The 17,437-nt window shown below is 57.3% G+C and overlaps 1 protein-coding gene across 1 annotated transcript; it reads right to left on the minus strand.

Moving 5' to 3' along the window:
• Nucleotides 1–184: 184 nt before the first annotated feature.
• On the minus strand, nt 185–16,318 carry NID2 (nidogen 2). The gene is made up of 22 exons (XM_065838034.2): nt 15,972–16,318; nt 15,014–15,322; nt 11,507–11,739; nt 10,544–10,977; nt 9,560–9,709; nt 9,237–9,482; nt 8,401–8,601; nt 8,047–8,265; nt 7,545–7,688; nt 7,093–7,221; nt 6,865–7,008; nt 6,667–6,786; nt 6,336–6,578; nt 5,561–5,797; nt 5,210–5,431; nt 4,888–5,057; nt 3,730–3,859; nt 3,197–3,368; nt 2,510–2,667; nt 2,027–2,150; nt 1,041–1,153; nt 185–953 (listed from the first exon to the last, which is right to left on the minus strand). The coding sequence occupies exons 1-22, from the start codon at nt 16,170–16,172 to the stop codon at nt 943–945; spliced, it is 4,110 nt and encodes a 1,369-aa protein (XP_065694106.1). The 5' UTR covers nt 16,173–16,318; the 3' UTR covers nt 185–942.
• Nucleotides 16,319–17,437: the final 1,119 nt, after the last annotated feature.

A 17,437-nucleotide genomic window follows, 5' to 3' on the forward strand; every position in this document is an offset into this window, starting at 1 on the left:
GATTTTTTCTTCTTCTTTTTCATTGTCTTTGGCTTTGTGTCGGGAAGGGAGTGTTACATAAAGGCCCTGCGGATTCCTCTTTTGCTGAAGTCCTGCCATAGGAACAGCTCGCTCCTGGCTCGCTTGCTGCTTCTCCCCAGCCTACCCTACAACTTGAAACATTTAAAAACCCTAAATCCAAAGGGAAACTTAAAACAACCATTTTATTCAATTATTGAAGTAACCTAGAAAAAAGTGAAGCATTAAAAATATAAATGGTATTTCTGAACATGTATTGGTCTACGCTGGGTAGGTCTATGAAGGCACTTGGAAGAACCAACAAGCATGAACAGATCAATTCTAGCATATTCTTCTAATATAAATACTAAAAGACATGCATTGAGGCAATGGTGAAAATACAGAATTGTTCTCTGGAAAATAACAAACTTCAATGCCTTTGCCCTATCACCCAACTGTTCTGCATGAGTTTGGAGCACACACTGTCTCTGCCCTTAGGGCTGTGGATTAATCAGACCCAGCAAGATACCGCAGCCAAAGCTCCCCGTAGGCACTTATTTTTGGATATAAAAAGAGCTGGTGGCCAGATTGCCTAAACTCTTCAAAATTAAGCCATTCTTCCAATAAAATAAAACATTTGAGTAAGAATGCTACATTTTAAATTTGCTTGTATAAGCAAGAGTAATGGCCTAAGATTCACAGAACCATTATTTTTTTGTACTATATCAATGTTTTTCACTTTTTTAAAAAAAATACAGTAGTAAAGACTTGAGGTATAACTTCAAAAAATAAAGAAACAACTTGATAATCTTTTGCAGGGAAGTCAGTCGATTCATTGGCCTTGGTGGAGGGTTTTTCCCCCTTTAGTTATATGCAGTGACAGGTTTCTGGGTCTGAAGTTCTTTTTTGGGTGCAAAGATTGTTGTTTCTGGAAATAGCAGTTAACTATTTCCTTGCTGCAGAGAGAAATGGATATCTTTAGTGTGTCAAACATATAGCAGCTGTCCAGCAAGCGAGAGGAGGTGGGGTTTGGTGTGTTTTACCTCCGGGGCAGTAGGGATAAACTGCAGTTATTCCGTAGAGATGCGATCGCTGCTCAGGAAGATACTCATCGGTAAAGGAGCCGGTTTCTTTATCAATAGCTATCACGCCATCCCTGGAGATCAAAGGGGGAGAAGTACATTAATAATCATAGAATGTCAGGGATTGGAAGGGACCTGGAAAGCTCATCCAGTGCAATCCCCCCATGGAGCAGGAACACCCAGCTGAGGTTCCACAGGAAGGTGTCCAGGCGGGTTTGAATGGCTGCACAGAAGGAGACTCCACAGCCTCCCTGGGCAGCCTGGGCCAGGCGCTGCCACACTCACCAGGAACAAGTTTCTTCTCAAGTTTAAGTGGAACCTCTTATGATCTTAAATCATTTTTTTTAAAAAAGAGGCAGCTAAAAAAGATTGGTCTGAACCACCTGCAGAACAAGCGAAAAGGAATTTGCCCTGTAAAACATCCATCCAGCTCATTCAGTGCATTTCTGTTTGGTGCTGCGGAGCCAGAAACAGCGTTCCAGGGAGAGATGATCTCCCCGAGAGCCTCTGAGCGCAGTGAACTCTTAAGTGTTTGTTTTAATCTGCAAAGTTGGGATGGAAGTTCTGAGAGGCTCCAGCTGGAGCGGGAACCGAGGCGAGTCCCTGGTGTTGGGGGTAGCGGGGGGAGAGGGAACGGCTGAGGACAGAGTTTTTTCTTTGACTTCAAATTCAGAAACTTGTGCCAAGTTTTATTTAAAAAAAAACAACCCACAACAACTATTTCTGTCCCTGCCAGGAATCTGGGATTCTTTCTAAACTGTTCTGCACTGAGCTTGACAAGTGGGTGTTGCTGAATGTGGCACTGGAGCCCCAAGAGAGTGCTCAGGATGAGGGACCAGGCTGGGGGCAGCGTTTGGGTCCCCCCTCTGGCTCAAAGTCCCTCCAACTGACTCCCCAGAGATGCCAGGGGCTGGTTCGTGGCTCTTTTGGGGTTTTTCTTCCCTTACCGTCTCCAGTCCGTGTGGTAGAAGTGATTGGCGTAACTGATGATGCTGAAGGGGTAGTTGAGGTTGTTCTGGATGACGCGCCGGCCCGTGCCATCGGGGAATGTGCACTCCAGGTGCTTCGTTCCTTTGCAAACACAGGACAGTCACCAGGCCACAAAAAATAAAACAAACAAATAAATGAAACACACAAAATATAAAAAAAGGAAAAAACAAAAAAGAAAGGAAAGGAGGAAAAAAACAAAACCAAAACAACACACAACAAATGTGTTTCTTATATTGGCTAAATTTAGAAACAGCTTCTCAGCCTCAGGATGTAGAAGTAGCTCATGATACCTCCAACCCCATTACACCAAGTCCCATGGGGCAGGACAGTGGAGAAGGGCAGAGAAGCCCACAGGTAGCCACAGCTAACGACAAAACATAGATATTATATCTCCTCGAGGCTCAGTGTGTCACAGTTTGATCCGTCCTCAGTGAATTTACCTGCGTCTGCCCAACAGAGCAGCTTGGAGAAGGGGTCAAACGTCAGGCCGTTGGGCAACCCAATGTCCTTGTTCACCAGGACCCTCCTGTTGGCTCCGTTGACTGTAGAAGTTTCAATTTTGGGTGCTTCGCGATTCCAGTCCGTCCAGTAAAGGTTGCTTGGGAAATAAATGTATCGTGAACAAACAGGACACACAACAGTAAGGAGCGGTAGGAGATTATCGGCTTTTTCTTTGTTAGGCAAGAAGTCTGTTTTTCCCTTCAACAGTGCCTGAAATTAATCTTTATTATTTGCTTTGAAAAGTCTCTTAAAAGAAAACCAGAATGATGTCAAACATGTTTACGACCCAAACTGTAGCTCCTAGATGAGGGCGAGTCTTAGGAGTAGCACATTTTGTATCGCAACAGCACCCCAGGGGCACAGCTTGTGTTTTCCAACGCCAGGCGTGCTTCAAAGCTTTTAAAAAATAATGTGCATCCCGACACTGAAACAGCAGGTTTAGCCAAATCCTGAATTATTAAATAAAAGAGGACATGAGGAACAAAGCCAAGCCCTCCTACAGGGTTGTGCAGCGTAGGAGAGCTGCTCCCAGGGTCAGGATGAGGCTTTGGCACCACTGCACATCTCCAACTCTTGCACCTTGCAAAGCCCAGCGTGCAAATCCCTCCCAAAATGCTGCTGCTCACCCTCGGACGGGGTCCACGGCGATGGCCCGAGGGTTGACAAGCTCCGTGTCAAAGAGGACCTGTCGCTCAGAACCGTCCAGCCGGGCTCTCTCAATCTTATCCAGGCCGCTGTCGGTCCAGAAGATGGCTCGGCGCAGGTGGTCCACGGCCAGCCCCTCAGGGCTGATGAGCCCTGCCAAAGGGATGGACACAGTCAGCGGTTTAGGGACATGTGGCTCCTGGCTCTGTCTCAGGGCCCTGACCCAAAGCCAAGGGATGCAGAACTCCAAAGCAGGAGAGGCCCAGAGCTGTGATGGGCACAAACTGGTGTGGAGCTGTTGATATCCAGGCTGCCCAGGGCAGTGGTGGAGTCACCATCCCTGGAGGAGTTTAAAAGATGCAGAGATGAGGTTCTTAGGGACATGGGTTAGCGACAGTTAGGTTATGGTTTGACTCCATGATTTTGAGGGTCTCTTTCAACCAAAGTGATTCTGTGATTCTATTCTATGACTCTATACGGCTTTGAGGAGATGTCACTGGTGATGGGCACACACCTGAGCTGATGACCGTCTCTGGCTCAGCCCCTGGCTCCAGGCTCGCCCGGCTTATGGTCCGCCCAGCCACATCAGTCCAGTAAATGATCTTCTCCCGGCAGTCGTAGCCGATTCCCACCACAATGGAGCCCTGCGGGGTTTGGAGAGGGACACGGGGTGAAATCCCACCTGAGTCACAGCCAAGAGCCTCAGAAGCACCTTTATCCCACCGCTGCACTCTGCAAGATGCAGCAATGATGCTCAAATCCCTTTTCCCCAACGAAACCCAACACCGATGGGCTCCTCCTTCACATCCCCAGCTGAAGCCTGCTGCCAAGGTTTTCAGCCCAGCTGTCGCAGGCACACACCCACATCCAGATGGGTTTGAAACCCCCTCGGCTCATGGAGATACTTGCTCCAACAGTGAACCCAGCCTGAGGAATGACCTTCAGGAGGGGGAAAGGAAAGACTTGAAAAGGTGTTCCAGTTCCCCGGGGTGCAGGGAGGGTCATGGTCCAGCTCTCAGCGTTCCTCTCCCTCGCTCCGGCCTGGCTGGAGGTGCACATGAGGCTCCAAGAGGAGTCCGAGGGATGGAAAAGACAAGTTTTGCTGTAGAGACTTGCAGCTTGGGGACCACAACTGAGGGCCAGGGAGCTCCACCAGCACCTGAGCTCCTGCCCTTGGCAGGATGTGACCTGCTCCTCCTCCTCCTCCATCCTCCAATGTCCCCAAAATCCAACATCAACCTTCAAGAAGTGATGGACTTTTCAGCAGGGCCTGTTGCCATAGGACAAGGGATGATGGTTTTAAACTGAAGGAAGGGACATTCAGGCCAGACATGAGGAAGAAATTGTTGGCCCTGAGTGTGGTGAGAGCCTGGCCCAGGTTGGCCAGAGAGGTGGTGGCTGAACCATCCCTGGAGACATCCCAGACCAGGCTGGACGGGGCTCTGAGCAACCTGAGCTGGTGAAGATGTCCCTGCTCATGGCAGCGGTGGCACTGGATGAGCTTTGAAGGTCCCTTCCAACCCAAACTATTCTATGATTACATGAGTCTATGATTCTGTGATCATGAAACCACCCTAGCTCAGATAAGAGGGGTCCAGGGAGATGCAAACTGCAGAGCTGCAGCATCAGCCTGTCCCTAATCTCTGTGGTCCTGGTGCAGGAGATACTGTACATGCAGGGACAGTAGGGTCTTCGCCGCCTCCTTCTGCAGCCGCGTGCCATTCAGCGGGAGGTAACCGATTTGCTGTCCCTGAGCGTAGAGCAGAAATGTCCCCGTGGCTGGTGGTGACACATCGGGCCGGGGTGACGGGCGGACGCTGGGTGGCGCGACGCTAGGGAGACCTGGCACATAAATTGAGGGGGAACAGGGAGAGATACAATGCTCAGGGAGCATCAGGTCTCAGATCAGGAGCAGGGTGCAGTGCCAGGCACCCATGCTATGCCAGATGCTGGGGATGAGGAGAGGGGTCACACTTGGGAACCCAAGCTCTTACACGGGGGGGTGCTGCCAGGCTCCGAGCGCGTCCCCGGGATCTCCCTGCCGCTCTCATCCACGCACCAGCAGTACCCGCTGTCCCCATGGCACTGCAGCGGGGTGAACTCCCCCCCCGCCTCGCACTGTGGCACGTACTGGTCACGACGGGGGCTGCCCCCATAGTGCTCCAGCAAGCTCTGCCGCCAGCGCTCGCACATGCTGCGGGGCCGCTCCGTGGGCTCTGGCACAGGGAAGGTGACAGTCACTCCATGTGCAAGCCTGGGGGGGACTCAGGGCTTTGCCAGAGCCCTGGGTCCCCCTCTCCTTGCCAAGGATGCTGGGGTGCTGCAGGGAGGGGACGGGCACTGACCTGGGTTCCCGCAGCTCGGTGGCGTGCTGCCCGGCGCCGTCCGTGTCCCCGCGATCTCCTGCCCCGCGGCGTCCACACACCAGCAGTGCCCGGTGCTGCTGTGACACTGCAGGGGCCGGTACCCACCATCCTCATCGCACTGGGGCACATGCCTATCCCCCACGGGCGAGGGTCCCGGTGGCACCCCCCGTGGGTACAGCCGCTCGTGTTGGCAGGGGGTCAGCCGCTGGGTGGACTCTGCCGGCAGCAAACACCCCCACCCTGGGCTCAGGGGGTGCCACACAGCTCCCCCAGACCTGCTTGGCACCCAGATCTGTCCTCACTTCACCCAAGGCTGCAGGTGCTGGGTGATGCTCTGCCAGCACAGTTTGGCCTCCCCACTTGGGCTGGGGCTGCCCCTCTCCAGCCCCCTTAGCATCCTGTGGCCGCCCCCTCTGTGCTCACTGCCACTATAACCCCACAGACCATGGTGCCCTAAAGATCCAGGAGCCCCCTGAGATGCCCAAACACCCATTTGGCAGCACCCTGCACTCAGGCCATGGCAGACAAGTCCTGGGTCGGGTGGTTGGGTCCCCCATGCTCGCCACAGCCATGCGGGATGGGCAGAGCTCTGCCTGCTCCAGCAGCCCCTCAACACCCTCTGCCACCCAGCACGACCCGCCCAGCCAGCCAAGGCATCTCCTGGGTGCCCACTGACCCCATCAAGATGCCAAGGAGATGCCCAAGGACCTGACCAGCCTCCCCTGTCCTCTCAAGCGCAGCGGGTGGCACTGACCTGGGTTCCCGCAGCGCGGCGGCGTGCTGCCCGGCGCCGTCCGTGTCCCCGCAATCTCCTGCCCCTCAGTATCCACACACCAGCAGTACCCAGTGCTGCTGTGACACTGCAGGGGCCGGTACCCGCCCTCCTCATCACACTGGGGCATGTGTCTGTCACCCACGAGTGAGGGTCCTGATGGCACCTCCCGCGGGTACAGCTGCTCGTGCTGGCACGGTGACAGCCGCTGCGTGCTCCCTGCTGCTGGTGGGATGGCCAAAGCAACAGCACGGTGAGAACACAGCCAGCCACAGGGACAGGGGTGGCTCGGGAGGGAGCTGAGCAGCCTTACCATGCGCACACTGGAAGCCATCGCCCTCATAGCCAGGTGGGCACTGGCAGGAGAAGGAGCCTGGTGTGTTGTAGCAGGTGGCAGCTGGGTGACATGGGTTTACGGCACACTCGTCCACATCTGTGCGTAAAGAGGAGAGGAATCAGCCAGGACAGGACAGCCTGGCATCACCCAGCAATCCCTCCCGTGTCTCCATACCGGAGCAGTCGATGCCGTCGCCGGCGTACCCAGGGAGGCACTCGCAGGTGGGGTGTCCCCCGGTGTGGGACAAGCAGCGTGCCCGGTCCGGTGGAGCGCAAGGGTGGCTCCCGTCCTCACAGGGGTCGGTCGCCGGCACCAGGGCTGTGGGGACAGGGCAGGTGAGGGGATGGCTGGGCCATGGGGCACAGTGGTGGGGGGACCCCTAAATTTGGGGCTGGCACTTACGCACACACGCCTGCCCGTCCCCTGCCGGCTGGTACCCGCTGCGGCACTCGCACCGGTAGCTGCCCGGTGCATTCAGGCAGATGGTGAAGGGGCCGCACTGGCTCAGGCCCTCCGCACACTCATCCACATCTAGAAGAAGAGGGGGACACCAGGGGACAATCCCATTTTTGGGCTCTGACTGCTCCCAGCCTTGCAGGGGCGATGTCCTATCCCAAGCTGCCCATCTCACATCTGCCACCCCCTCCATCCCCACAATGCTCCTGCAGCACCTCCTCAACCCCCCACCTTAGTTTCCCCCCACGATTCATCCATATCTCCTTGGTGCAGCTCTGGGACCTCTTGAGACGGCAGGTGCTGTGATGCCGTGGCACGTCCCAGTGGCCACCCTGGTGTCCCACAGGGGACAGGGTGCACCAGCCACCCCCCTGCACCCACCTGCAGCCCCCACTCACCTCGACAGCCCCGTCCATCTCTGCGGTACCCAGCCGCACACTCGCATGTGTACTCCATCCCTGTGCCAGGCTGGCAGCGCGCCGGTGCCTCGCATCTGTGCGTGCCATCGTGGCATGGGTTCACCAGGGGGTTCTCGGCATCATCTGTGGGCAAAGGTGGGTGTTACCAGGGGGGAAAGGCCTGGGAGACACAGGGAGGAGGGAACGACCATTCCCATTTCTATCTGCCATAGGCATCACCACTGCATCACAGCAGCCACATCCCACGCAGGGACGTGTGGTTGTGTCACCCAGTGCCACCGCAGTCCCCACCTCCATGCCAGGAATGCTTCAGTTGGGAAAAACAACCAAAACAAAACTTATTTTGGCTGGTTTTGGGTAAAGCAAGCAGGCTGCCACTTTGGGAGCAGGCACGGGACAGCAGCATCACCTGGTGAGGGCTGGTACCCTGGGGTGGGTGCTGGGTGGGAGTGAGCACCCCGGGGCGGGTGCTGGAGCTCACCTGGTGCGGAGCCGATGCGGGCGGCCAGGGCGTAGCGCAGGACGTGCTCGTGGCCGTCGTAGAGGGCGAAGGCTCGGGCCACGCTGAGCCGCTGCCAGGCGGGCAGGCGGGTGTGCGGGCAGCCGGAGAAGGTGATGTTCTGGCGCAGGCGGTAGGACAAGGTCTGGTTGGCCGTCCCCGCGGCCAGGACGTACTCCCGCTGTGCAGAGGATGTCACGACTGCCAGACAGCAAGGAAAACAAAAACCCAGATCGGGGAGAAGGAGCTTCAGCATTGATGTCTGTCACTTTGGGAAGCATGGTGGGGATGGGGTGGGTTTGGACACACATGGATGGGCTGAGCACGGGCTCCTACCTGAGCTGGAGTAGTGGTAGAGCTCCTTGTAGGGAGTGATGTGGACAGTGACATTCTCTGGGAGAAACGGCACCTGGCCCTGGATGTGTGTCTTCAGGCTTAAATAATTGTCTGGCCCCAGGCCCTCGGCTGTCTGAGTGACGTGGACCGTCTCCCCCCCAGGAGAGAAGGTCACCTCCAGGCTCTGGGTGAATTCAGCACCTGGGCAGGAAAAGGGAACAAGTAGCATTTTGTTGTAGGATTTTTAAGGAATACATCCCCAAAGCATCCTTCCCTGCTCCCCTGGCACACCAACGAGGGTGGCAGGGAAGTGATAACCAGCTGAGCCTGGGGAGGGGATCGGAGGAGCCGTGGGGCTGTCCCGAGTGCCCACCCTCACCCCTCGTCACCCACCCCAAGCCACACATCATAGAATCACAGAACAGTTTGGGTGGGAAGGGACCCTCAAAGCTCATCCAGTGCCACCCCTGCCATGAGCAGGGACATCTTCACCAGCTCAGGTTGCTCAGAGCCCCGTCCAGCCTGGCCTGGGATGTCTCCAGGGATGGTTCAGCCACCACCTCTCTGGCCAACCTGGGCCAGGCTCTCACCACCCTCAGGGCCAGCAATTCCTTCCTCATGTCCAGCCTGAATCTCCCTCCTTTAGTTTAAAACCATCACCTTTTGTCCTATCGCAAGAGGCCCTGCTAAAAAGTCTGTCCCCATCTTTCTTATCGGCCCCTTTTGAGTATGGAAGTCCCACAATAAGCTCTCCATGGAGCCAGGCCACTCCACCAGGAGCTGTGTCCCTTGGAGGCATGGGGCTCTGTGACACATCCCAGGTCCCCTGTGCTCACCAGTGATGCTGAAGCCATTCTCAGCGCCAGGGTCCTCCAGTGCAAAGAGCCAAGCGAAGAGGCCGCCGAGAGGCAGGAGGGGCAGGAGCGCCCGGCCAGCAGGTTGGGGCACCCCGCTGATGGCCGTGTAGGCTCGGCCATCACTCCCCACAATGTAGGCATGAAGATCGACATCCTGGAAGTTGACGGACATCCGTCCCACCATCAGGCTCCCACTCACCTTCCCGTTGAGGCGATGCACAGCTCCTGGGCAGGGAGATGGACACCCATGGCAATGGTCACCCCATCACCGGGTCCCCGTCCCTGCCACCCACCCCACGTACCCTCGGGCAGGCACTGTCGCCCATTGCCATAGTAGGTGGCCCGGCAGTGACAGCAGACACCGGTGGCATAGTCGGTGCAGAAGGCATGCGGGGAGCAGCGCCCATGGTGCCGCGCACATGTCTCCTTGCTGGCCGCGCTGTAGGTGAACACTGGGGATAAGGAGGGGAGAGGGTTGAGGACACAGAGACAAACCAACCTCTCGTGGTCGGGTCACCTGTCTCCTCAACCTCCAAAACACCATCAGGAAGACATGAAAGCCAGCAGCAGCGGTTCCCAGATAACCCACCCAGGATGCACAGGGGAGGCTGAGAGTTTTGAACCTGTTGCCTGATTTCAGCCTTGACAGAGGGCGAGAGGTTGAGTTCCTGCATATTTTTGGGAGACAGCCATCTGGGGATGGAGTTTTGCTCCCCAGGGTACGTGCCATGGTGACTTCACAGCCAGTTTGGTGATGGAGGGTCGGCAGGGCCCCATGCCAGGACCTATCTCCTGAGCTTCCCATCTCCTGAGCTTCCCTCCTTGTGACACGGGGCAGAGCAGTGGCAAACCTGCCAGCAGGGACATATGGCCCCAGCAGCCCCTTGGCAGCAGGATTTGGCTGGGAGAATCTGGAGAGGCGAAAGTTTGGCTGGAGCCTTGTCAGCCCACGCTTGCTCCAGCCCTGGCTGCTCTGGAATCATAGAATAGTTTGGGTTGGAAGGGACCTTCAAAGCTCATCCAGTGCCACCCCTGCCATGAGCAGGGACATCTGCACCAGCTCAGGTTGCTCAGAGCCCCGTCCAGCCTGGCCTGGGATGTCTCCAGGGATGGTTCAGCCACCACCTCTCTGGCCAACCTGGGCCAGGCTCTCACCACCCTCAGAGGAAAGAATTTCTTCCTCATGTCTAGGGAAGTGATGAGATTGCAGCAAAAAGACCTTTCTTAAGAAGCCACCCACCATGAGACATCCCCATTCAATCATCAGAGGGGCTACAGCCACTCACCATCAGGGTTAAAATGAACATCTTCCTCCACGCCAACGCCGTGATGCCCGGAGCTGTAAGAAGAGGGGTTCAGAGAGTAGCTCTGCTGGGTGCCAATGTCCCCATCAAGGTGCAGCCGGCGGCTCCGCTCCTGCCCCGATGGGGACACAGGCAGCCCCTTGGGGACGATGCCCAGCAGCGTGGGGGCATGGGATCTGTGATCGGGATGTGGTGACATGGCCGCCGAGCCGTGTCGCACTGGTAGATTTGTGGCCACGTGGTCCGCATGGCTGTAGAGTGCGTGGGTGTAGCCAGCGGTGCCGGGGACATGAGGTTCGGGGCTCTGTGGCACCCCAGGGCTGGCTCCCCTGCCGCCCCCCGGCTCCACGTGCTCCAGGGGGGACACACTGCCCACGTGGAAGACCCACACGCCGGGTACCCCCGTGTTACTCTCCCTGCAAGACAGCAACACACATGCACATGCATAGAATCATTTTGGTTGGAAAAGACCCTCAAGGTCATCGAGTCCAACTGTTAACCCAACCCTAGCACTAACCCATGATCCCAAGAATCTCATCTCCGCATCTGTTCAACCCCTCCAGGGATGGTGACTCCACCACTGCCCTGGGCAGCCTGTTCCAATGCCCAACAGCCCTTGATGGGAAGAAATTGTTTCCATGATCCAACCTCAACCTCCCCAGCACAATTTAAAGCTATTTCCTCCCATCCTACCACTTGTTACTTGGAAGATGAGACCAAATCCCTCATCATCACAGCCATGATGGGAAACTCACCCCAAAGGTACCTACCTCGCTCCACAGAACCCCTCCCAGCACCCCAAAAAGCTCCTGTGCACATAGGGCCAAGCCCCTCAACACAGCCCATCACCCTCAGCTCACTCCCCTCCTTCTCCCAAACCTTCAAAGGCTCCAGGGCTGGGGGAAGGTGACCCTGCTCTCCTGCCAACCCCTCAGCCCCACGCACCGCTCCAGGAGCCTCAGTGCCCGCTCGCTGCTGGCCAGGCTGTGGAAGAGCCCGTCCCTCTTCGGGTCATCACCGTCCCCCCAGCTGAAGCCCACCCTGGCCGGCAGCTCCAGCTGGACATTGTAGGACTCCTTGGGCCGTGTCCCCAGGAACTGAAGGCCACCTTTGGGGTAGAGGAAGATGGCGTAGGTGTCCTCATCATCGTAAGCTATAACCGCCTGGAAGGTGTTGAGCTGCCAAAGGGAGAACAGGAACAGACAGATATCATGGAGGGGCAGGACCTCAGCAGAGGAGACAGGGAAGGGGACTAGAGATGTGACAGCCAGCTCCCCAAACACCCAAACAGTGCATGCAAGCACCCCAAAACAACCCTCCATCTGTCCAGCTCTGGGTCCTCAGCACAGGACAGACATGGACCTGCTGGAGAGGGCCCAGAGGAGCCACAGCAATGATCTGAGGCTGGAACAGCTCTGCTGGGAGGACAGGCTGAGAGAGCTGGGGGGTTCAGCTGCAGAAGAGAAGCTCCAGGGAGACCTTACTGTGGCCTTCCTGTGCTTAAAAGTGGCCTGTAAGAAAGATGGGGACAGGCTTTTATAGGACAAGGGGTGATGGCTTCAAACTAAAGGAAAGGATATTCAGGCCAGACTCGAGGTAGAAATGTTTGACATTGAGAGTGGTGAGAGCCTGGCCCAGGTTGGCCAGAGAGGTGGTAGGTTCCCCATCCCTGGAGACATCCCAGGCCAGGCTGGATGGGGCTCTGAGCAACCTGAGCTGGTGAAGATGTCCCTGCTCATGGCAGGGGTGGCACTGGATGAGCTTGGAATGTCTTTCCAACCCAAACCATTCTGTGATTCTATGATCAGCCTGCAGATACCTCCTGGGGAGGAGCAGGAGCTGCTTGTGCATGTCCAAACCCCAGTGCAACATGCTGGGAAGATGCTCAGCATCCTCCACAGGAGCCCACAACACAGCCCTGCCACCCCCTCTCAGCTGCACTGGTGTAGGGGTGTCCTTTGGAGCTGTCACACAGGGACGTGACAGCCCTGCACCATGCCCAGGAGCATCCCTGACTGTATATCCCATCCATCGGGTCGCTCCCGATCCCCTCCTGCCACCACCAGCCTCCCTCCATCCCAGCAGCACAGGAGGAAAACCCACACCCCCCTGCTTCCCCCGAGAACAATTTTAGCTTGGTTTCCTCAGGAAAAAACATGCACGTGCTCTCGCCTTCCCCACACCCATACATCCCACTATAGGCACGCTGGCCGCTTGACGTGCCAGCCCTGGGGACGTGCCAGCCCTGCACTGGGGAACAGGACCACAGCAAGAACCCACGGATGGGTGAGCACAACCCTTATGAGATCCACACACACATCACAGTCAACCCAAATGCAGAGAAACCAACATGTGCAGCATTCGGGCTGGCCTCCCCCACCCTGCATATGTCCTGCTGGACCAATAAATTAAAAAAAGAAAATACAAATAAGCACAAAGCAGCAGCTCTTCCCCAGGAACTGCCAGCAACAAGCAAAGGAAAAATCATTAAATTCCCAGTTTCAGCCCCAGAGCAGTGAGTAGGAGGGGTGGGGGCTCCCCTCAGCCCAGCCCTGCCTGTCCCTGCAGCACCAGCCCCAGTTTTGGGGTGAAGGGCCCCTAGGGCATCACAGGGTTTCCCAGTGGCCCAGCAGGATATAAAGAGCCTTGTTGTGTGTGTCACACACTTGGGCATTCAGAGACCCGTGCAAAGGCAGCCAAAAAGCCAGGGGGGGATAACTCCCCGGCCCCAGGGGGTTGAATTCCACCCCCACGCAGCCAAATTGTGGCAGCAGCTGCAGGATTCATTCTTCCCTGTGGTGGGTGGCACGGGGGGGACCCGGTGGGTGACACCGATGTGCTGGCACCGCGGGACACCACGGGGGGTGGGCAGCCCCTGCCTCGCAGTCGGCTGCTCCCAGCACAGAGCTGCAAAGGGCAAATTCCAGCCCAAAAGGGCATTTTTTCCTCCCGCAGAAGCGGCGTCAGCTCTCGTCCCCCTCTGCAGCCCCGGGAAGTGTCACTGCAGGGATGAGCCACGTGTCCCCAAGGAGCTGGAGGGGACAAGGTGCTGCCAGCAGCAGGACCCCCAAGGCTGGGGATCAGGGAGTGTCTTAACTCCCCTAAATCTTAACCCCGGTTTCTGCTTTTGTGGCTCAAAAAGGATAAATCACGACTTTCCAAACCGAGGAGTAAAGGCTTCGAGGTCAGTCCTGGTTCTGAGCAGCTGGAAGGCAGCATTTCAATAAATGGCATATTTGGTAAGAAAAAAGTTGCATTTGGGGAGATTTGTAGCAGTTTTGGCTAAGAGGGAGCTCAGCAAAGCACAGGCACAAACTGCATTTCGGTGCGTCCTGAACGAAGCTTTCCCCGGAGCTGCTCATCTCCAAGCGAGACTGGTTTCATTTTAAAACCCCATCCAACTTCTCAAAGAGGAAAAAAAAAAACCCCACACAATTGGGAAGAGACGAGGAGCTGTGTTTTTTTTGGTGAGTGCGAGGTCACTGTGAGGCCCCCGATGGCATCTCTTCAGCTGCTTTCTCAAGTTTTAAATTAGAGGAAAAAATGTGCGTTGTTTCCTTCCAAACCTCCGTTTCTTCCCCTGCTTGGCTTCCCTCTCAGCAACCCGCCACCAAAGGGCCCCAGAGCCAGGGGACAGCCAGTGGAGACAGCTCCTGGTGACCCACGGGGACCTGTTGGCTGCTGATGGACTTTGGGTTCAGCCCACCCCACCGCAGCAAGAGCCCATCGCCCATCGCATGGCCCTGGGTGCTCATCACCAGAGTTTTCCTCTTGCAGCTCTTCACGTTCAGCTCATTTCAAGAAGGCCTGTCCTGCTCGCAGAGCGTCACCGTCACCTCCTTGGCACGTCATCAGCTCAATGTGACGTGCTCCTGCAGCAGATCCAGCGTTTTCGGGGAAAGGTCCAGCAGCACGCACCCACGCAGGAGCCTTATCAGCCTCAGGTCACCTCCCCAAACCGATGGACCACCTACGAGCTTGTTTTCCAGATTAAAAAAGCAGCCCACAGTGGAAACTCTGAAGCTGGTTCCTCGCCAGCAGCATTAATCAGAAGGAAGGACCAGCTCCAAGCCACCAGCAAAAGGTTTGGGACACGATGGGTGACCCGGGCTACAGCTTCCCCCAGCTCCTCCCAACCCTGCCCTGCAAATCCAGAGGCACCAGCACCATAAAGCTTTGCCTGAAAAGCAGGGAACACCTTGAACACCTCCAACCATGGAGTTGAAGGCAACCTTTAAACCTCTTCTGCCCACCAGCAAAGCCAACAGACCCACCACCGCTGCAGCTCTGAGCAGAGAGAAGCTCCACATCTCTCTTGGTGCTCACCCAGTGCTGGGCCCAACATCCAGCTGCCCAGAAAGAAGAGACTGAACATTTTGGGTGCTACACAAGGAAGAATCATCCTCCCATAACATGTAAGATGTGCGTCCAACTTCAGCCCATCAGCCTCACCTTCTGGGAGGGCTTGGTGTCTCGCGAGAGCTCCTGGTAGGCACCCACGTCCTCCCAGGTTGCGATGAATGCATTGGTGGGCATGAAGGAGCCAGCGATGTGGGGGAACCCAGCCTGGATGTAGCCTGCAGCCTGGTGCAACACGTCTGGAGAGTCATCTTGCCGATAGTAGATGTTCCCTCTGTCACCGGAGGTGTCAAGGTCGGCCAGGAAGGGAGCGATGACAGGGAAGTCCGTGGGGAAATCGTCATCCACATACTGCGTCTCCCTGGGGAAATCCTGGGTGGAGATGACCCCGTTGGTCCCCACCTGCAGGGAGAGTGGCACAAGGTGCTCAGGAGTTGCAGAGGTGCCTCTGCCATGGGTCCCCCAGTATGTCCCCACTCTGGGGCACAGGGTTGAGAGCCTTGAGACCACATGGCCCTGTCCGGCCATGGAGAAAACAAAGACCTCGGGTTTCTCCATCCCCCAGAGAGCTGCAGCTCTGAGGCCATCCCAGCTGCAGCTGCTGCTCATGGGGAACAGCTGCGAAGGAGAAGGCCCTCTTGTTCCTCCACAGCCAGAGAGACTGGGCAGGAGACAGCGGGAGTGGTGTGGAGGGGGGAATGGATGGAGAAAAGGGAGGAATAGAGAAAAGACGTGTGGTGGTGCAGGGGTGAAGGCAGCAAAAACACAGACGTAGGGACAGGGAGAAGGAATAAGTGGAGAGGGGTGCCAAGGGGAATGGCTGGGGAGAAAGAGGGTGAGGGAAAGAAAGATGGAGAGGGGGAAAAGATGGAAGGGGGAGGGATGGTGGGGCAGAGGGGTGGAGAGAAGAAGGTGGGAAGATGGAGAAACAAGGAGGGATGGGAAGGTGGAGGGACAGAAGGGAGTGCTGGAGAGGAAGAAGGGGGGCTGAAAGGAGGAGTGGGGGGCCGGGGGGAGGAGGGCAGGAGGGCCGGGACCAGCCGGGACTCACGTAGAGGCGGCGGGCGGCGTGGCCGTAGAGGCGCAGGGCTCGACTCAGCGACACCCCGGGCGAGCTCTCGTCGTCCCCGGGCCGCAGCCGGGCATCCCCGCGGGCCGGCCCGTACGGCAGCAGCCCCGGGCGGGGCAGGGCTGTCCCCACCGCTGTCCCCACCACCAGCACCGCCGCCAGGACCGTCACCACCCCCCGCATCCCGCCAGCACACGAGGGCTCCTCCCCGCACCGGCACCGAGTGGACCCGGTGGGGCGAAACGGAGCGGAGAAGCTGAGCGGACCGACGGGACGGCCGGGACCCGGCGGAGGGACCCGGAGCCGGCGGGACGAGATGGGGTGCGCCGCTAGTGGGGCGGGATCAACCCGCGGCCGCTCCGCTATTGGATCCCTCAGCCCCAGTCCCAACCAATCGGGTCGTATCCCAAAATCCGCCCCGGGCTGTAAGACCCCCCTCCTCGGCCTCGCCGCCCACCCCCCTCCTCGGGCTGGGTACCCCGGTTGCATCCCGGGGGGTGGGTTATCAGCGATGCTGCGGAGGGGAGAGCGGGGATTCCCCACTTCGTGCCCCCCCGCTCCCCGGGACCCCTATTAACCTCCCCCCGCTATAACACCGCCGGAGCTGGGCCCGCAGCCAACCGGGGCCGGAGCGCGGGCGAGGGGCCGGGGCCGGGGCGTGGGCGAGAGGCCGTGGCCGCTCCCCGCTCCCTCCCCGCGGATCCCGCTCCCTTGGAGCCGCACAGAAACGTGACTCCTTATCCACAGGGGACCGGGGAGTTGCAGGGGGACTGACTGAAAACTGAGGAGCCACAGTGCCAAAATCTGTCGTGCAGCTCAACTGGGAAGTTGTCAGCGAGCAGAGGTCACGGGGTCCCCATGCGTCTCCCGTGGGGTCCCCACACGCGATGGCCTGGGCACGGGGTCACCGCTGTTTATCGTTTCTCAGACTCATCTTACATCATCGTCTCCACTCAGAGAGGTCTGGAGGGGTCAACACTTCAAGGACAGGCAGCTGGGGGAGTTCCCTGGCTTTGAATTTGGTGTGTTGAACTGGGGGACCTGCAACGGTGGAGGAAAGGACAACCCCAAATCCAGGCAGCTGGACTCACTGAGCGCTCCTGGAAATCCATTACAGTCAACAGTTTGGCTCCATCTTCTTGGAGAGCTTCCTGCTTCCCTGGCCCCAGGCCATTGTTAATATCACATCTGTCCCAAAACGTATACATGCCCAAGGAATGCCAGATAACAAGGAGAGAAGTGTCAAACCCTCTAGACTGGTGAGAGAAATAAATCAGGGACACATTCATGGCATTCCTGGTAGGAATCCTCCCAGGGGAAGCAGCTGGATGCCATCCGCGCCATCCCTGTTGCGCTGGTGGGGATTTGTCTCTGTGGCCCCTGTCCCCTTCATCCTGGGCAGCATGTGGGCTGCCACAGCCCTGGCTTCCTGGAAAGCAGCTCCCACC

The sequence above is a fragment of the Patagioenas fasciata genome, chromosome 5, assembly GCF_037038585.1.
Source record: "Patagioenas fasciata isolate bPatFas1 chromosome 5, bPatFas1.hap1, whole genome shotgun sequence".
Classification (NCBI taxonomy): domain Eukaryota; kingdom Metazoa; phylum Chordata; class Aves; order Columbiformes; family Columbidae; genus Patagioenas; species Patagioenas fasciata.